The sequence below is a fragment of the Parasteatoda tepidariorum genome, chromosome 4 (genome assembly GCF_043381705.1).
Source record: "Parasteatoda tepidariorum isolate YZ-2023 chromosome 4, CAS_Ptep_4.0, whole genome shotgun sequence".
In the NCBI taxonomy this organism is placed as follows: Eukaryota; Metazoa; Arthropoda; class Arachnida; order Araneae; family Theridiidae; genus Parasteatoda; species Parasteatoda tepidariorum.
Window position 1 is genome coordinate 86,201,203 of NC_092207.1, and position 18,417 is coordinate 86,219,619.

The window sequence follows — 18,417 nt, forward strand, 5'->3', positions numbered from 1 at the left end:
AAAAAAAGTTTTAATGTTTCCCAGACCGTCGCCAATAGCCCATTGTGCAGCTCTAGTGCGACGTAAATTAACAAGAACAACAGCCATACTCTAAAGGTGTCAGGATAACATTTTACTACCAAACAGCATGGTAATAAATCTATATTTTATTGTTAATTTTTCCAATGCATTTCGGTGAAAATTATCGAGCTTTTTTGTGTTCCCATAGAGACAGAGCACTGCAAATTATACCATTTTCTGGTAGTTTCGACCATACTTTCTTTTCTCAGTGTTAACTACAAAATTTATGTAACACTAAATAGTGCACACAAAAGGTATTAAATCTGAACTAATGATAATAGTTCAATTTAAATTGATTCCATGAAAATTATTATTTGTTTTATTATTTGATTAACTAGATAACAGCTTTTAGATAACGGCTTTAATCAATCCATTTTTTCACTCATTAATAATAATATAAAATGCTTCAATCACCTGACTGCCTGTTTCCTCTTGGAATGATCTGATAAAGTGTCCTGGCATCTTCAAAGCAGTATTCAAGTAATTTCCCATCAGGGTAATACATTGAAGACCTCGCACGATCTGGTCCCTGTGTAAATTAAATAAGTGAAATTAATGAATTTAAAGCAGAAGAAACATTTGAGATTTAACCTTAGAGAATATTTGATTCATATTCCCTATTCATGCATTTGTTTAGTTGATGAACACTGGATTTCAGCTTGGTATTAAGCTATTTCCGTCTATCAGGCAGTCATTTACAAATAAAATGAAGAAGAAATTGCAGATGATATAATTTACATACAATATTTGAAGCAACCCCGAAAATTTCTCACGGTTAGCCCGATGCAAAGGGAATTCTGACCCATGGTCCGTCTAACATTGAAGATATTTTTACGTCAGCGTTGTGGTCATTGCGAGCCTCGAGCAGCGTTCGTATTTACCAGCCACCGCTGGAATTTGAACCTAGTTCACCTCATTGATAGGCAAACGCTCTTTTCCTTGAGCCAACGCGATTCAGCAATGAGTTTTAAAACCTGTAATTATAGTTGATTCAATAAATAACGTTAATAGTTTGTGACACTCTTATGAAAAAATTACATTAGTATTTCTTATTAGGCTTTTCCAATTAAAATGAAATAAACAAATCTTCAATGAAGAAATATATTTTCCAGATATCTATTTTCAACGTTAGGAGCATTTTTTTCCTTCTTCTTTTTAACAAAAACCGTAAAATAGCTTGTTTTATCCATTTTCAACTTATGCATAACCCAAAATCAAAACTTGACTAAATATAACTCTAAGTACCGGACATGAAATCGAATTTGAAATTGTTAAATATAAAATGACGAAAACATTGTGTTCCTCATATATTTTTAAAAAAACTCGTAATCTTATTGGTCACTGAGTGCATGATTATCTTTTTATATATTAAGCCGGGGTTACGGCGAAATAAGGTCGATTATTTAGAGTTACAGAACCGAAAAAAATCCCTGGTCTGATGAGCAAAAAATTGCAACATGGCATCAAGCAAATTCATCTGCTGCTTGTTATTATCACTCATCTGAATGAAAATTAATGATTATTTACATGTGATATTATCTAGCAGCAAAAAAGTTACTTCTTGTTGCAAGTTCCAGTTCTTTTACTCTAAGGTTAAAGGAAAAAGAAAAAAATTAAGTTTTTTGTATACATAGTGTAGGGATGTTTGACATATCTTATCGAATCAAGGATTTTGGCAAATACACCTGCCAACGAGGAAATTGAAAGACTCCGAGTAATAAAGAAAGCTTCACGAAATATTAAAAGTAAGACCAAGAAGCAAGGAAAAAAGTGAACAACAGTACTGATTCAGACTAAAGATGTTAAAAAAAATAACAAACAAGTTGAAACAGTATTTCAGTTCACTGATTAAAATAAAACTGTTTAAAACCAAACTAAATTCAAGCGAGAATGGTCAACAATTTTAATTTAGATTTGTTATTTTTCATAAGTCAAGTATTGTATACTAGTGGGATGTACTCGCCAACCCTTTTCTGTCTGATTTTTCTCCGAATTTCCGACTTAAGAAAAGCATTTTTTTTATTACTGAAAATTAATATATGTTCTAAATTAAATTCGAAAATGCAAACTATTTTTGTCAGCAAGCAGTTTTTTACTTGACCTACAGGTGTGAAACATGTGATGTCCCGTTCACTGATCTCCAGTTTCCCTTGCAATGCACCCAACTTTTATCTTTATAAAATCTATTTCTAAGATCAATATCTGCATAAGAAATTATTGAAATTAGGTAAAAGTTTTTGTGAAAATTATTTAATAACTAATAAAAAATTAATAATGATTCATAAATACTAGTAATTAATTAATAATAATTAATTTTAATAATAATTAATTTTCATAATTAATTTTAATACTAATGAAATGAAATAATTTTAATACTGATGAATAATTTCAACACTAATGAAAGCGACATTACAGAAAGTACAAAATGATTTTGATTTTAATTCAAGGCGGAAAATCTCACTGCGAATATTGTGAAGGAAGTGGGACTAGTTGCGCCATCTCTTAGCAATTTTCAGAAATACAAAACTAATCACGGGACATAAAAAGGCGTGTAAGAAGCAACGAATTCAATTTCAATGATGATGCAATTTTTATCATCGTTGCATGGCATGCGACGCTGACCCTGTGGACACAAAATCGCAGAACGTATGAGATGCGGCAAGAACAGAGAATTGCTTAAAAATGTCTGGCATAACAGGGAGTCGCATAAATGTTGCCGCAAACTTTTAGGGGAGTTAGAGCACATCATAAGGATTAAAATTGCATAGGAACCCTTGCCCGGAAATTTCGTCAAACGCCACTTGGGGCGCTTCTCTATTATGTTTCTACACCTGCATCTGAACAAGATCATGACAGGAAAGCGCCTCCAGCCGCCTACGCCGCCATTTCCGGATATGGGTCCCAATGCGATTTTAATCCTGATGATGTGCCCTGATCCCCTAAAAGTATGCCGCAACAATTGCACATCACTCTGTTATATATAACGTTTTTAAACTTGCACATTTCCACAAAAAAATTGGCTAAAAATTTCATTTTTAAAAAACATCTGTTGTTCTAGGAGCAAAACTAATGTCAGATTTGAAGTCCCCACACACAAATCAGGCAAGATCAAGTATTTGTATAAATGCAACAAAATATTTATTCCCCAGTGTTATTGCTGTTTTGTTCTAAATAAGTCCTATAATTCCTGTTAGTCAAATCTCTCTCAAGTAGGGAGATTTGTCTTCACTATCAGTTCGTACACTTTTGCAAAATCCTTAACACAGTCAATATTCTAATAATTTTAGTAAAAAAAAACTATAACTGAAACAGATGACAAGCGTTTTAAGTTAGAAAAATAATGTTATCTTGGAGCTTTCATTATTTTTTTAGACGAAAATAGAAAAATATTTTAGTGAAACCTTGCATATTATCTGTAGTACTCTATACTTACAAGCATATAACACTTATGTAAATGAGTATTGGCAAATTAGATGTCTATTTTGACAGTTAAGAGATAATATATTAAACTTGCTTCTAAACAACAACAAAATCTTCATTCGATTCTAAACAACATCAATCTATTCGTCAGGGACTATTTTTATGCTAGTTTTTTGATATCCTTTCATAACTTATAAATTATAAAAATATATATTTCCCTTCTAAATTACAAAGAACGCTTTAAAGTTTTATTATTTAAAAAAAATTTACAATAATTATTATACTTTATTTGTTGTATTATTATTTGCAAAGTTTAGCACAACTTGATTGTTCACTAATGGAAATTATTCCATCGTACACTAGTTGGCATAAGTTGTTTGTTCGTAGTTGTTTTTTGACTAACTCCGCCTGTCTACTATCAAGAGATAATCACAAGAAAAAATCTCATCTAGGATGATTTTAGTCAGGTCGTAATTGCTAATATAATCCTATAGGTTGTTTTTTTTTAATAGTATCTAAAATTATATCGTTTTTAATATACTTTACCTGCTGCAGCTCGAAATATGTATTTTATTTTCCTTATTGTATTACCTTTTTTTTTTTCTAGGGCAGATTTTTTTTACCTTCTGATTAAGAGTCGTGTTCTAATAAATAAAAAAGTATCTATTTTCGTTTTAAGAAATTAAATAGCAATTCCACATGTGCATCAATTTTTATTATTGGTCATTGATCACAGCTCTCTTTTTTTTTCTTTTTTTTTTGTACTCATTATGTTTGTAAGTTCACTGACTGTAGTTCAATTAAGTTACCAAAGAAAAACTTCAATGGAGCTACTTTAAAATTAGATTCATTCCTACGAAAATATTCTAAGGTTTAATGGATAAAAAGACGCCAGTTTGCCTCAACTATAAAACCAGTTTAACTGAAAATTTGGTTTCTCGTAGAATATCATACTATGGTGAAAAGAAAAAAAGAAAATCAAGCCATTCAACTCATAACGCAAATGAATGGCCTTGAGACAGTAAGCGCTGATAACAAATGATAAAATTAAAGATGCTTTGGCCCTTATACCCTTAATGTTTAAAGGTTTTTTTTTTCTTCTTTTTATGTTCAATCGTCTTACACGTGCTTTCTTTAGGTTTATAATTGTCCACATAATAATTCATTTCAAAAATGATACAAAGTAGTCGAAATTAATTGTACATTTTCTTATATTATGGAGAAAAAAAGTTCTAGAATCGTAGTTCTTTTTTTTTCTAAATAAATAAAACATTAATTTGTTTTGAAAAAGATCTCGAATGCAATCTTGCTTAATCTAACATCAGGATTAAAGAATATATGTTCGATTTTTTAATTATAATTTATCGTGTTATTTCTATAGTAATTTCATTTTACATTGTATGTTTAATTATATTATTTATTTGTTTTCAGTTGGTTAAAAAAATTACATAATATATTCCATAAAAACTTAATTTTGGTCGTTTATCTTTGATTTAAACATTAGCTACCGGCCTTTCATTTTGCGACCCCTTCATTTATAATTATATATTAATACACATATGCATTTATCTACTGCAAAGAATATCTTGTTTTGATTGCCAGCAACTAACCCGTTGTTCCAGTAGTACAACCTGTATAGCAATCAATCGGAAAAACTTCAGACAACTTTCTTAAAGATTGTTACTTTTTGGCGCTTTCAATAATAAAGAATTTCAACCCGGTAAGCATACAATAAAAATATTCGTGATCATTATTTATCATGTTGTCAATAGAGCTTAAGTTCGAACAAAAACAATAATTCGTTTCTCAATAACTGACCCTCATATAACTACTTAGTTTCGAAGTATTTTTTTTTATGTCAATACCAAATTAATATTTTAGTTACTCGGAAAGAAACTGTTTCAGAATATTTTTAGGAAATGAAAAAATGTGTTTTGAAATTGACTAACTGATGCATGTTATTATCATCGTTATAATATTCATAACGTAAATATGACGTATAATTGATCAGTGTTATGACGTGAGAAATAATGAAACAAGGAATTCCTGCCTTCCAATCAAACTTACTTTTCTTTTAAAGCAAAAAAAACATCAATGAAAACCCCAAAATTTTATTTTTATTTTTCCTTGTCACTTTCAACTGTAAATCATATGATTTTTATTCCAGAAATACCTTGGAGCTTTTTCAAAACAACTTACTGAAAATAACAGCACGTGACCTGGTTTTAATTCTGACCGCGTCACACGTATAATAATTAGAAATCATTTCTTAAATAAATGACTTCGAGTGCCAGTTTTGTTGATTTCTGAAATAATAATAAGTTCTATAAAATGAATACACTTTTCAAAATACTGTTATAATTGACTACGTGAGCTTTTAATCTCAGACTCTGAGTTCTCTCATTCCAAAGAAAGAAAATATAGTAGAGTCTCCTTACAACGAAGTCTTGGGGCGAATTTTACTGCGTAAAGAAATTTTTAATTGCAACACTAAATAACATTAAATATATTCTCCATATATAGAAGTGGTTGTTTCCCTATAACGAAATTTTTAAACATTCATCTTTTCGATTTTCGTCATTTTTTCAGAAAGTTGATGAATCAGTTGAAATATTAGAAAAGAATTGAAGAATAACAGACGATGTAACTCTCTTCAAATTTTTGAAAGGTGAGAGTAAAAAAAATTTAGTTGCATTCATATTCTACAAATGAAGAAATTTTGAAAATTGTAATAGGCTACGATAAATGCCGGAAAGAGACAATAATTTGAAACGAGTCCTGGTGGCTCAGGGGTGAGAGATTAATCGGATTTGAATCCAAGGCATCGCAGGAATTTGAATACCGACCACAGTGCTAGCGTAAAATATCCTCAGTGGTAGACGGGTCATGGGTTAGAGTCCCCTTTCCACCAGGCTAATCGTCGGAAGTTTTCGTGGTTTTCCTCGCCATGTAAGGTAAATGCAGGTTATCACCTTCAAAGAAGTCCTCCATGAAGGCAAATTTCTCCCAATACTTGATACAGGAGTTCTCGTGTCTTCTGCATCGGTTTCAAAATTACAAGATTACGGAGTTGAACATTGACAGTCGTAAACTCAAAATTGGGTCGGCTGTTCAACGACGGTTTATAAAATGAAATAAAAAAGTAATTCCAAAAATGAAGCGGCGATACTGAACTAAAATCTGTCTAAAAAAATAAAATCTGTCGTAGCCATGAAAGAAGGTCTGTATGTGACAAAAAAAAGGAAATGATCCCTACTCTATTTTTAGCTCATCCTTAAAACAAGAAAATGTAATTAGAACGTCACTAAATGCAAAGTTATGTATAATCATTGAATTTTTTTAAGTAAAATAAGCATATATTACATACCAGAACATATTCTTTAAATTCATGAATTGTCTTCTCACTTGATCATTTTATTTACTTAATAAAAATTGATGATTTTATTGAATTTATAATGTGCTTTAGTTCATTTTTATTGAAAAGTCATAATTACAAACTTTTGAACTTATCAAAAGTACTAAAAGTTTTATAACATTTACTTAAATAAGAGCAAAAATCTTTTTTCTCCACACAGTCTCTTTTCCACTGAAACCCATCGATTTCGTTATATATTGTATATATTGATTCATTTTTAGTTAAAAATCATTATTACATACTCTGAACTTATCACCAGGACTAAATTATTTTATTTCATTTACTTAAATAACTGCAAATGTTTCTAATCTCTTTCCCTCAAAAGTTAACAGCAAAAATCTCTAACAACTTTCCCTCAAAGTACCCTGGAAAGTTCCACTAGAACAAATCGATTTCGTTATACACTGACACTGCAGTGGGAAAAGTGATAACACTTGAGTGGGAAAAGTTTTTAGAAAATATTTACTTAACTCTATATTAAAACAGTGTCTAATTATCCGACACCCACGGTGCCAAGTGTAAGTCAGGAAATCGAAATCGGAGGATGTTTATAGTTGATTTAAGTATGTAAACATCAAGATCAAATTATGAATAAAATTACTCAGAATAATTCACGACCATAAATTTAAAAAAAAAAGTACTTGTGTTTTTAATATAATAAATAACGATTCAATATCATTTTGATGTATTTTTGATTTTCGCTTTGTTGTTGGATTCTAGCTACCAAAATCCGGATCCATTGCCACTATAGCAATGGGATACCTGCAAGTGACGTAATGTGAGTATCTAGATTCTGATTGGTCGTTGAAAAGTGGCATTTGTTTACGTTATTAACTGTTCTTTTCTTTCTATTCCGAGTAAGCCAAGCCCGTCAAGTATCAATTCTTTTAAGTGACACACATACTATATTCTTTCACAAAAATTCTTTAATAAAGATTTCAATTCTTTCACTATGTATTTCTTACTTAACACAAAGACACAAAGACAGACACAAAGCCATGCAAAACATAAACAAACTAATTATGCATCCAAATTGTCAGGTACACGAAACAAAAGTATATCATGGTTAGACTAAAATACAAAAAACAAATAATAAATCTAAGTTAAGTGAAAGATGGAGGTGAGAAAGTATTATATTTAAACAAATTTGATGTGCTTAATTATTTAATTAACTTCACAATAATTAACATTCTAACTTATGTGGAGAACCTTAGCTCAACTTTAATTCGCTTATAAGCGATCAACTGATGCTGACGTCATAGGTCACGTGTGTGTGTATTCGTGATCTTCTTCTTGAATTGCAAGCACCCAATTGGATTAAATTGAGTATTTAGTGTCTAATTATGCAAGGCCCATAAAAGCAGCCGTAATTGGGAAACATCAACTGTCTAAATAACATAATTCGTACCGGAGTGCTTTTATGGGATTCTGAAAAGCGTCGAATAACCGAAGTGCCACATGATCGGGCGTCGGATGATCGGGGTTCTACTACCGAAGAATTTCCAAAATATTTTCTGGTGTAATTTACAGCATTATTAATTCACATACGCCCATATTAATAACTACTCTTCTTTGTTTCACGTGAATTCCAAACTTATACACTAAAACCTCTAAGTATTCTCTTGAGAATCACATCTTTATTCGCATTTTGAGCAAAGACAACAAATAAAAATTAATTTTTTTTTAATCACGTCGTGTAAAATGTATTTGTATGAAAAATAATAAGTTTTGTACACTCAGGGTGATGGTACTTTTTACCGTAAAATCCATTTTCACCGGAACATGTTACGAAACAAAAAATCTGAAAAACTGTCATTTTTACAGTAATAATTACCATAAAATCACTGAATCTCTTTAGTAATATTATTGTAAAATTTACTGTATATTATTAAACGACAAAAATGGATTTCACGGATGATGCACCTTATACCGTCATTTGATCCATAATTTTTTACAGTGTACACTTTATATTTATTGTCATTATGTACTGAATGCATACATAACCTGCCAAAAAAATAGTCGGGCTGAAAATTTAGTCACACAAAAATGAAAGTTAAGGAATATAAAAGGTAGATAGATAAGTGCCCCATATCTTTTTGTCACGGTTTATTATAAATGTTTAATTTATTATTATAGTAAAACAATAAAATGACTTCTACAGTCTTATGCGACCACGCAAAATGGATCTAGGGTGCAAGAAGTCAAGTTTTTATAAAAACTTCTGAAGAAAATCACTAAAAGTACCGGGATGGTTAAACGCGAAATCCTGATCGAAGGACATTCTTGTCATCACACTGCTGCACAAACCTCAATTTTCCTGTCTTGGATTTTTGAGCCCTACTATCTTTCTAGAATTAATTCTTGAGAACTGAATTTTGTTTATTTTCCTGATTGGTCCTGATCCTTTGTATTTCCCACTGGTTTCCTTAATTTTTAGTTTTAACGCTGGTAGTGTAGCTTGCCCAAAGCATTGAAACAGCTGCGCGATATAACTTTTCAAAATGTAATTTTCAAATTGTTTTTCTGATTTATTACCTCCAACACCAAGGGCTAACATTTGTATCTTTTGATGCCTATTTTAGTATTGTGTAAAAAGTGATTAGTCTTTGAGAAATTTTAAATCAAGTTTCTGCAATATAGGGGTACATATAAGAGCATTTATATATGAAGTAGTGAGTTGTTTAGTGAGGAGATTATAAGTTGGGAGCTTCCATTCATCAACAAATTCAATAATAAATGGGTTCTTACCGGTAACTCCTTGGACTGCTTATCTAAGTTCACTGTTGGTGTCATTGGTGGTGGTAATGTAGACATATAAAGAGATGTTGCGACTGCTGCAGCTCCAGACATCATTACACCTCCCATAACGCCGCCCAGATATTGCAAATACTGTTCCATCGTTGAATTGATTGACGACTAAAAATTACCTCTTTGTATATTTCCTCTATTTCAGTGAGAGAAAAAAATAATTATAAAATGAAATAATATGCAATGCTAAAAGCTTAGTGGTACATTGGAATAATTGGAGAAAAAAAAGTATGGTCAAAACTTCCAGAATATGGAAAAATTGACCGTGTCTCTGACTCAATAAGAACACCAAAAAGCTCGATAACTTCTTGCCGGTTCGCTGTTCTAATGATTCTGGTAAAATTAGCAATAAAATATGGTTCTGTAATATGTGATACAATTTTGTAAGTGTCTTAAAGTTTTATAATTTTATCATGATACTTTAGCGCGGGGCATAAAAAACCATATATTCGGTTAAATTTACTTTTTATTTATTTATTATTATTATTATTTTTTAACTAAATACATGGTAATAAGAACGATAATTTTGAAAACCAGAGTGTTTGGTAATTCTTTATCATATAAACGGAAAAATTGCCAAATAAATAGTTTTGAAGCGACGTGACATCACTCATCATATTCTGCATTAATAGTTTTAATAATTATTTATTAACTTTAAGTTTGCTTTAACTACAACTTTAATTCCTACTTTTTAGAATGGCATTTTAATGTTGTTCTATTATTATATCTTTGCTTATTTGCATCTTAAATATTTGATGACGCATTTAAACTAGACTAGTCATGTATAAATTGTAAATAAATGTAAATTATAATTATTTAATGTTTTTATTCTTCAAACCATTCATTACGCTTCAGTTTAAATACTGTGTAATTTGGTTTTTATTACCAGAATTAAGTTGTTTTCTAGAAATTCCATTACCATACAGTACGGTAATATTTACCAGAATTTTTTCTTCATGAAGCAGTTTCCGAATGTATAAATAAGAATATCAGAAGACTGCCCACAAAGCTTTTTTTTTCATTTAAAATCTCCTTAGAAACTTGGTAAAACAAATTAATGAATTATATTTGCAAATAATCGAAGCATTTAAAAGCGAATTTTTATCAACTGTATATTGCTGAACTTTAAAATTTGAGTTTCTCCAAAATGCTACTTAACATGCACAACATGTTTTTCACTATCTCTCTTACTCAACGACACTTAATTCATGACATCATCGAGCCATTTCACTCTTAACACTGTATTTCGAAGCTCTGTCGCCTAGGAAATTTAAAAAAAACATAGTTTAAGCGCCTTACACAAGAAGCAATGCGATGATTTTAAACTATATATATAATCTTGCCGCGTAGAATTATCTGGACTTTAAAACAAACAAATAACTTAACTGTTTTAAAAGAAATTAAACTTTTTTTTAAAAAATCGGCGATTTGGCGACCTTTTCCCACCTAGACGAAAATTATCAAAATCACTGCCTCGTTCTCAGTTTTTGCAAATTATTATGAGCCCAGGTAATGCAGCTTTGGAGTAAGTTTTTAAATATTAAAAAATTGGACCACAAACGCTTTTTATTTTGGCAAAACTGTGGCTTTTCTCCATATTGATGTTTTGGGCCATTTTCAAAATTAACGTAAACAACGCTAGGCTAAACTAGACCTAACAGTCATCATGAGTAACAGTTGCAAATTCACAGAAGTTATAAAAATATCATATTATTCGAGAGAAAAAAAAGTATCATTTCATAATACGACGGAACCTTCGAAAAACAAGCTTTACATCTTCCTAACACATTCTGTTTCTAAAAATTTTAAGTTTTTTCATGTTAGTATTGTTATTATGATAGGTTTCTGCTCCTCAATAAAAGCACCAGTTTTAAAATTTTTTGGAATATTTGGGTCAAATATTTCTGTTTTTCCAGAAATTATTTAAAACACAAAAACTTATCCGAGCTTCGTTTATTGAGTTTAAAACCTCTTCATCTATTTACGTTTGCAACTTACGCATCATTGAAGAATACGGTTTAGTCAGCTGTAAATGATATCGATAGTTCTAAAAACTTGAGGGTCTTCATTATAGCTCGTTAATGTTTTAGTGCTTGTTACGTGCTCGTCATTAAATTAATTATGCTTTAGTATTATACAAAGAAAGAGCTTTAATTATATCCTTTATAAAAATAAAAAAACAATTAAATAATTTAAGCCATTTATTGTTTATTCTGTGTCACTACCAACACAGACGAACATGAACTTCTACTTCAGTTTGTCCATTTAATTCTCAGTTACAGTAAAAACTTTCAGAGCCATGGATGATTCAATTGATTTAATTGATTAATTAAACTATGGATTATTCAATAAATTAATTAAGTCTTTATTAACAACACTATTAAAAAAATAACTTTTTGCCTGTAAGACGAGCAAATCCAATTTCTCTTAACTAAACTGATTACGTTTAGCATTTAGGTTTTCTCTTTGACGAAAAAGCAATTTAATTCCCTATGTTGATTTTCCTATTTTAATAAGTAAATAGTTTAATAAACTTATATTTTAGTTAGTTAAATGTGATTTATTGAATTTATTTACCAAATTTTGAACTTGAAAGTTGAAAAAAAAAATTTTATAACTGTTTAAATTTCGTATAACTTAATAATTTTAAATAACTTAATAACTCTTTTGCGAACTATTATTCTAATTTAGAAAGGTTTCAAAAATACTTACCTTAGCACTTTAAAATGTTCAAGTTTTAAAACTTATAATACTTTACCTTAATATATATACCCAATACCTTAATACCCTAATACCTTAATTTATATACCCAATATATCAAGTTTTTAATCAGAACCTTAAAATTTTAAATTTGGTGACTAGGTTCAATAGAACACATTTCAATGTATAAAAGTTTAAAAAAATCAAAAATTTTATTTAGTTATTTAATTAGTAAAAAAATTGCGTTCATGATTCTCCGTAGGATTAATATGGAGAACATCTGATCTCTGTATCGCATCTCTGCCTGAAGAGGTCGCTTTAAAATCGTTTCAGGATAACTGAAACTTCGAAGAAATTCCTTAAAAATTTTGCATGGTGCAGTTCATCTTATAGTTAGCAAAAACCTTAATGAGCAAATAAAGATCCTTCCTTTAAATATACGTTTTCTTACTATCGTATCTCATATTTGTCATGTAAGCAGAAACCAATTCAAAAGAGAATTTAAAAAAAAAAAACTCTAAACAATAGAATTATTGAACTTCCTTTTATATGTTCAGTATTTTAATAATAAAATCAATTTAATGCTTTCTAGGCAGATATTCTTACGTGATTTTACTGCTTATCAGTAAAATCCTAATTATGTACCTTTAAACGGGGAACTTAGCATTAAATTTAGTTCTCAAAATCAAAAGATTGTGTTAGGATCATGCACTTTTCTTTAAAAAAATTCAAGATTATTATGCACTTAACATTTTTTGTAAAAAACCTAACATATCCTAAAACTTTACATTTTAAACATTATATTAACTGTAAGTCTCAAAATTTTTAAGATTGAATTAGGATCCTACACTTTAATAAAAAAAAGTCAAAGATTATTATGCACTTTACCTTTTCTGTAAGAACTTTAACTTATCTTAAAACTTTAAACATTGAATATTGTATAAACTTTAAGTCTCAAAATTTCAGATTGCATTAGGATCATGCACTTTTTTAAAAAATCGAAGATTATTATGTACTTAACTTTTTCTGCAAAACTCCTAACTTATCTTACAACTTTAAACATTGAACATTATATTAATTTCAATTCACAACATCTCAAGCATTATATGAGTGCACTTTTTTGAAACTAAGATTTTTATGTATATTTAGCTTTTAAAGATAAAAGTCCTAACGTATCGCAAATTTTTAAGCATTGTATTAATTTTTTTCAATTCTTAACATATTAAGTATTGTATCAGTACATTTCTTTTTTAAATCAAGGATTCCTATGTACTTTCACCTCTAAGTCCTAACTTATCTTAAACTTTGAAACATTGTCTTAAAAAAGGTACAATTTTACTTTTAAAAAGCGTTCCAACTACGCAATATCAAAAAAACACATTTCAATTATTTTATTAATTTATCGCATTCATTTCTCTACATCGTAACTATAGCAAACAATTTTATCAAAGTCCAACAAGGATTAAGCAGTTCAAAGTGCAATGATCTGAGAAACAAATATAGCTTTTGATGCTCAATTTCTGACTAATTTTAAGCATCTTTTCTTATTGATAACGCGTGTTGCTAAGAATTCAAATAAATAAACAAATGCGTCTTCTTACGAATACAACAGTTACAAAATTTAATTCAAAAAACAATGCCAAATATATTCGAATGATCTATTTTTAGAACTACTTCAGCAATGAAAACGAACTTTGAAGCCACCGTAATCAATGAAAAACATCTTCTTTTTTTTTCCTATCCACATTTCTCTGTTTTCGTCGTTCGAAACCGACACTCAAAGAGATGATTTTAGAACCTAGTGTCAAATCCAAAGGTTACTAAGACAGCAGATTAGAAAAATATGGTGTGATGTTTTTTATCATTTCGCTACAGAAAAATAAAAAGGGGAGTTGTATAAATATATCATTAATTATCTTGCTTTGATTCTTTTAATGATAGCTCTTCAGCGTTATTTTAAAAGACAAATGGATTATTTCATGTTATTAAATCTAATCTTCGTATTATTCTAGGAAGAAAAAAAAATCTTTTATTTTAATAATTTCGTTTAGCTGCAAAACCAGTCGTCACCACAAATTTTGGAAATGTTTTTAAATAAATTTTTTCTTCAAATGATTACAAAAAACCATGGCAAATTCGATCAAATCGACGTGTTACATGCATTTGAAAATCACGTTATACTGCAAAACCGGCCAAAACCTGCAGGCGATAATTTACAAAACAGGCATCTCCATATTTGCCAAATGTCACTTTTGATCAAGAGTTTAGTTACACTAAGTTTTTTAGCATTATTATCTACAAATACGCAATTTCTTATTGAATATCGAATTTTATTCTTATTATTATTATTAAGATGAAGAAGTTTGAAGAGGCAACGTCTCCTAATAAATCAAGAAATATCTAAAAATGGCTGCAAATTTCTAAACAAAATTTACAGCAGTTTTCAACGAACATTGTATGGACGTTTAATAATATTTATCCACTTACTGTTGATAGTTAAGTACATTTTACTAAATCAAACTCGACTCAGCAGCCTGATTATTATTATTCTTTTTAATTATCAGTCAATATTACGAGTCTTGTAATTTCCAAGTCAATTTTAAAATGTGGTGTAGTTTCAAATATAGTCCTTTAAACTATGGTTTTAATTTTTGTTTAATGCAAGTTTTTCGACCTAAGTATTTTTTGCCTATTTGCAATTCAACCCGGTAATTAAATTAAATTTCAAGAAACATACGTTTCTGATTTGTCGCAAAAACGTCCAATTCCAAAATAAATAATAATAACTGGTATTGCAACTCAACGATACGTCTTAATATAACAAGATAACGAACAAGTACAGGGTTTTATAAAGACAAATTGTTTTTCATCGCGCCAAAAAAGTGTTGAAAGTAAAGTAAGGCGCCTCTAATACATTTGAATGAATAGGATCAATTTAACGAACAAAAAAATTTAGACGAGTCAGATATGTTAGTTTATCGTTATTTATTTTATTAATTTATTTGTTTATTTACTTATTTATTTTTGTTCTTAATAATTTTTTTTTCAAACAAAAAATAGTATAGAAGATAAATTTAAAGAACATTTAAGCAAATTGATTCGCCAAAAAAAAGTATGGTCAAAACTACAAGAATATAGTAAAATTTACCGTATTTCTGGCTCTATGGGAATATCAAGAAAGCTCGGTAGTTTTTAAAGAAACGCTTTGGTAATGATTTTGATAAAATTTACAATATGTGATAAAAGTTAGTAAAGTTAATAATTTTATCATGATTCCTTGGATTATGGCATAAAAACCATTTATTCGGTAAAATTTACTTTTCAGTTTTGTATTTTTTACGAAATTTGTGGTAATGAGAACTGTAATTATGAAAACCAGACTTTTCTATAAACTGTTACCATATGAACGGAAAAATAACAAATTAATGGTTTAAATACCGTATATTTTGGTTTTATTAACCTTTTTTCTACCAGAAACACCTTTACGGTAATTTTATTAGAATTTTTTTTTCCGAGTACATCTTAATTTTGCTAACTATTATTGATTTTTTTTTTTTTTTTTTTTTTNTATTTTTTTTTTTTTTTTTTTTACGAATAATAATTCTGTGAAAATGCAGACGAAACAATTCCATTTTATAATTTTTATATTACTTTCCCTATTTCATTATTTCAATGTTTATTCATTTTTATAACTGAACATCTGTATTTTTCTAAAAATCCGTGAAACTATTTACTTTCAACTGATAACATAATGCTCACTTCAACTCATAATGCAATGCTTCTTCGCTGATAATAAGTTATCATTAGTTATATACATTTTGATAGAGCCATCTAAACAATTAATTTTAAAAATAAGCAATTAAAAAATGCCAAAAAATATTAAAGTAAATACTGTTGTAGTACCATTAGATATTTCACCCACCACTATTAAACTACTAATCATATATTTACAAAAGATAGCTAACTATTGGTCTTATGAATAATAGGTAACTATCAGTTTTTCGATGCTGATTCATCGGCTTTTAAGAGTCACGTGTTTTCCTCATGTAGTCTTTTAAGTAAAATAGCATGCCAACTGGCATTTGATGACCACGTGAAAGCATTTGATATTTAAAGTAAATAATAAAATCATGTTTCGCGCGAATGGATGATTAGAAAGAAATGTAACCAAATCTTCTTGCAAAATTGTATAATTAAGCCATGTTCTATTACATGAAAATGCCTTAAACGATTCTCTGAANACGTGTTTTCCTCATGTAGTCTTTTAAGTAAAATAGCATGCCAACTGGCATTTGATGACCACGTGAAAGCATTTGATATTTAAAGTAAATAATAAAATCATGTTTCGCGCGAATGGATGATTAGAAAGAAATGTAACCAAATCCTCTTACAAAATTGTATAATTAAACCATGTTCTATAACAGGGGTGGCGAACCTTTATACACCAACGTGCCATTTTTTCAAAAAAACTGTTTAATGATGTCATAGATGTGCCGTCAAGTAATTTTGACTTCGTGATTATTGGGAAGATAATAATACTAAATACTATCAACTCAAGACTATTAACATTGGAAAAAAAATACATTTTGCAATGTCTCAGTTATAGGCGTAATTCAACTTAAAGTAACATCAGTGTGACTTCTGTTGCTGCAGATTAGATGACAAATAACTTATATTATGTTGTAAGATGTTAGTTTAAGCAAGACTGTTAATTTTTTTTGCTAGTTACTTATTGTTAACTTGCTTTTTATGGTTGTTAATTGTTTTTTTTAGCATTAATTGTTAATTTTTTTAATAATAGTTGTTTATTATTTTGTTTGTTTTTGTGATTTTTCATTTAATTGTTACATATGCTTCATAATTTAATAACATTTGTGTAATAACAATTCATAGTGCAAGAACAATTGCGATCGGTGGGGTGCCCAAAATATTGTGTCACGTGCCATAAATGGCACGCGTGCCATTGGTTCGCCATCCCTGTTCTATAACATGAAAATGCCTTAAACGATTCTCTGAATCATTGTTATTTGTGCCTTTGTTCAAAAAACGCGCTAAAAAGCAGCAGAAATTTCAGAAAAAAATATCAATAAAGGAAACGAAGGAAATAAAAATAAAAATACGACCACCGAAGCCGACGTCTTCAGGGGGTACAGGCCTCCGTAGCCATAAAAACAAAACCATTTCTAATTGAGGGAGAAGCAAATGCCTAAATTAACTCCCTCAGTACCCCGATGGTTTTGTATAGAAGTCCAGGAAAAAACATGAAATACAAATAACAAATTTAGAGAAGAAACTCAAACAAAATCATCAGAAAAATAAAAACTCACTTAGTCACAGGTCAAACATCGATTTCACAAGCAAGCCGAATGAAAAGAAAACACTNCTGCAATATACCGCCAATCGCTGAAACTGCTCCCCCACTGGCTGCGTGTTGTTGCCCCACCCCCCTGACGATGCTGCCATATATGTCGGTGCATCCACTTTAATTTGTTTTTAATATTTTTCCTTTTTGTTAGTTAGGTTGCTTTTTCTAGTAAAGCTTTATTTAGTTTGTCATTTAGTGTTAATGATTCTGGATGTCTTCTGTTGTGTTGATACTTTTAATTCTCGGATGAGGTAATAACTCACGACAATCACGTTGATTATCATATGACATAACTGGATAAAATTTCGTAAATCTAGCTTAAATATTCAAGGTAAAATGGACATTTTTATAAAAAAAAAAACTAATTTTTTGGATTTACATTTTCTTACTATAACTGCAAAAATATTCAATGAAATTAAACAGAATTTTTGGAGTAATTTTTAATTAGTAATGAAAGTATTATATAATATTATATCATAAGAAATTATTAAAAATGGTGCATGATATCAGTATTTAAAATAATGCTTTCATACTGCACATCTGCGAAAAATTATTTAATTTTTTTTTCTGAATTTTATTTAAAATCGTATTTAGTTTCTGAAAAAAATCAGATCAAAATATCTTGAAAAAGTAAAAAGTTTCCAGCAAA

At 29.4% G+C, this 18,417-nt stretch overlaps 1 protein-coding gene across 1 annotated transcript in view; it reads right to left on the reverse strand.

The window, feature by feature from the left end:
- Positions 1 to 18,417, reverse strand: part of LOC107450385 (long-chain-fatty-acid--CoA ligase 6) — a 70,575-nt gene that overhangs the window by 48,057 nt on the left and 4,101 nt on the right. Inside the window, exons 2-3 of the mRNA XM_043040038.2 lie at positions 9,644 to 9,839; positions 475 to 589 (exon numbers count right to left, since the gene is read on the reverse strand). Of these exons, the coding sequence (XP_042895972.1) occupies positions 475 to 589; positions 9,644 to 9,793 (265 nt within the window). The 5' untranslated portion in view covers positions 9,794 to 9,839. The remainder of the gene's footprint in view (positions 1 to 474; positions 590 to 9,643; positions 9,840 to 18,417) is intronic.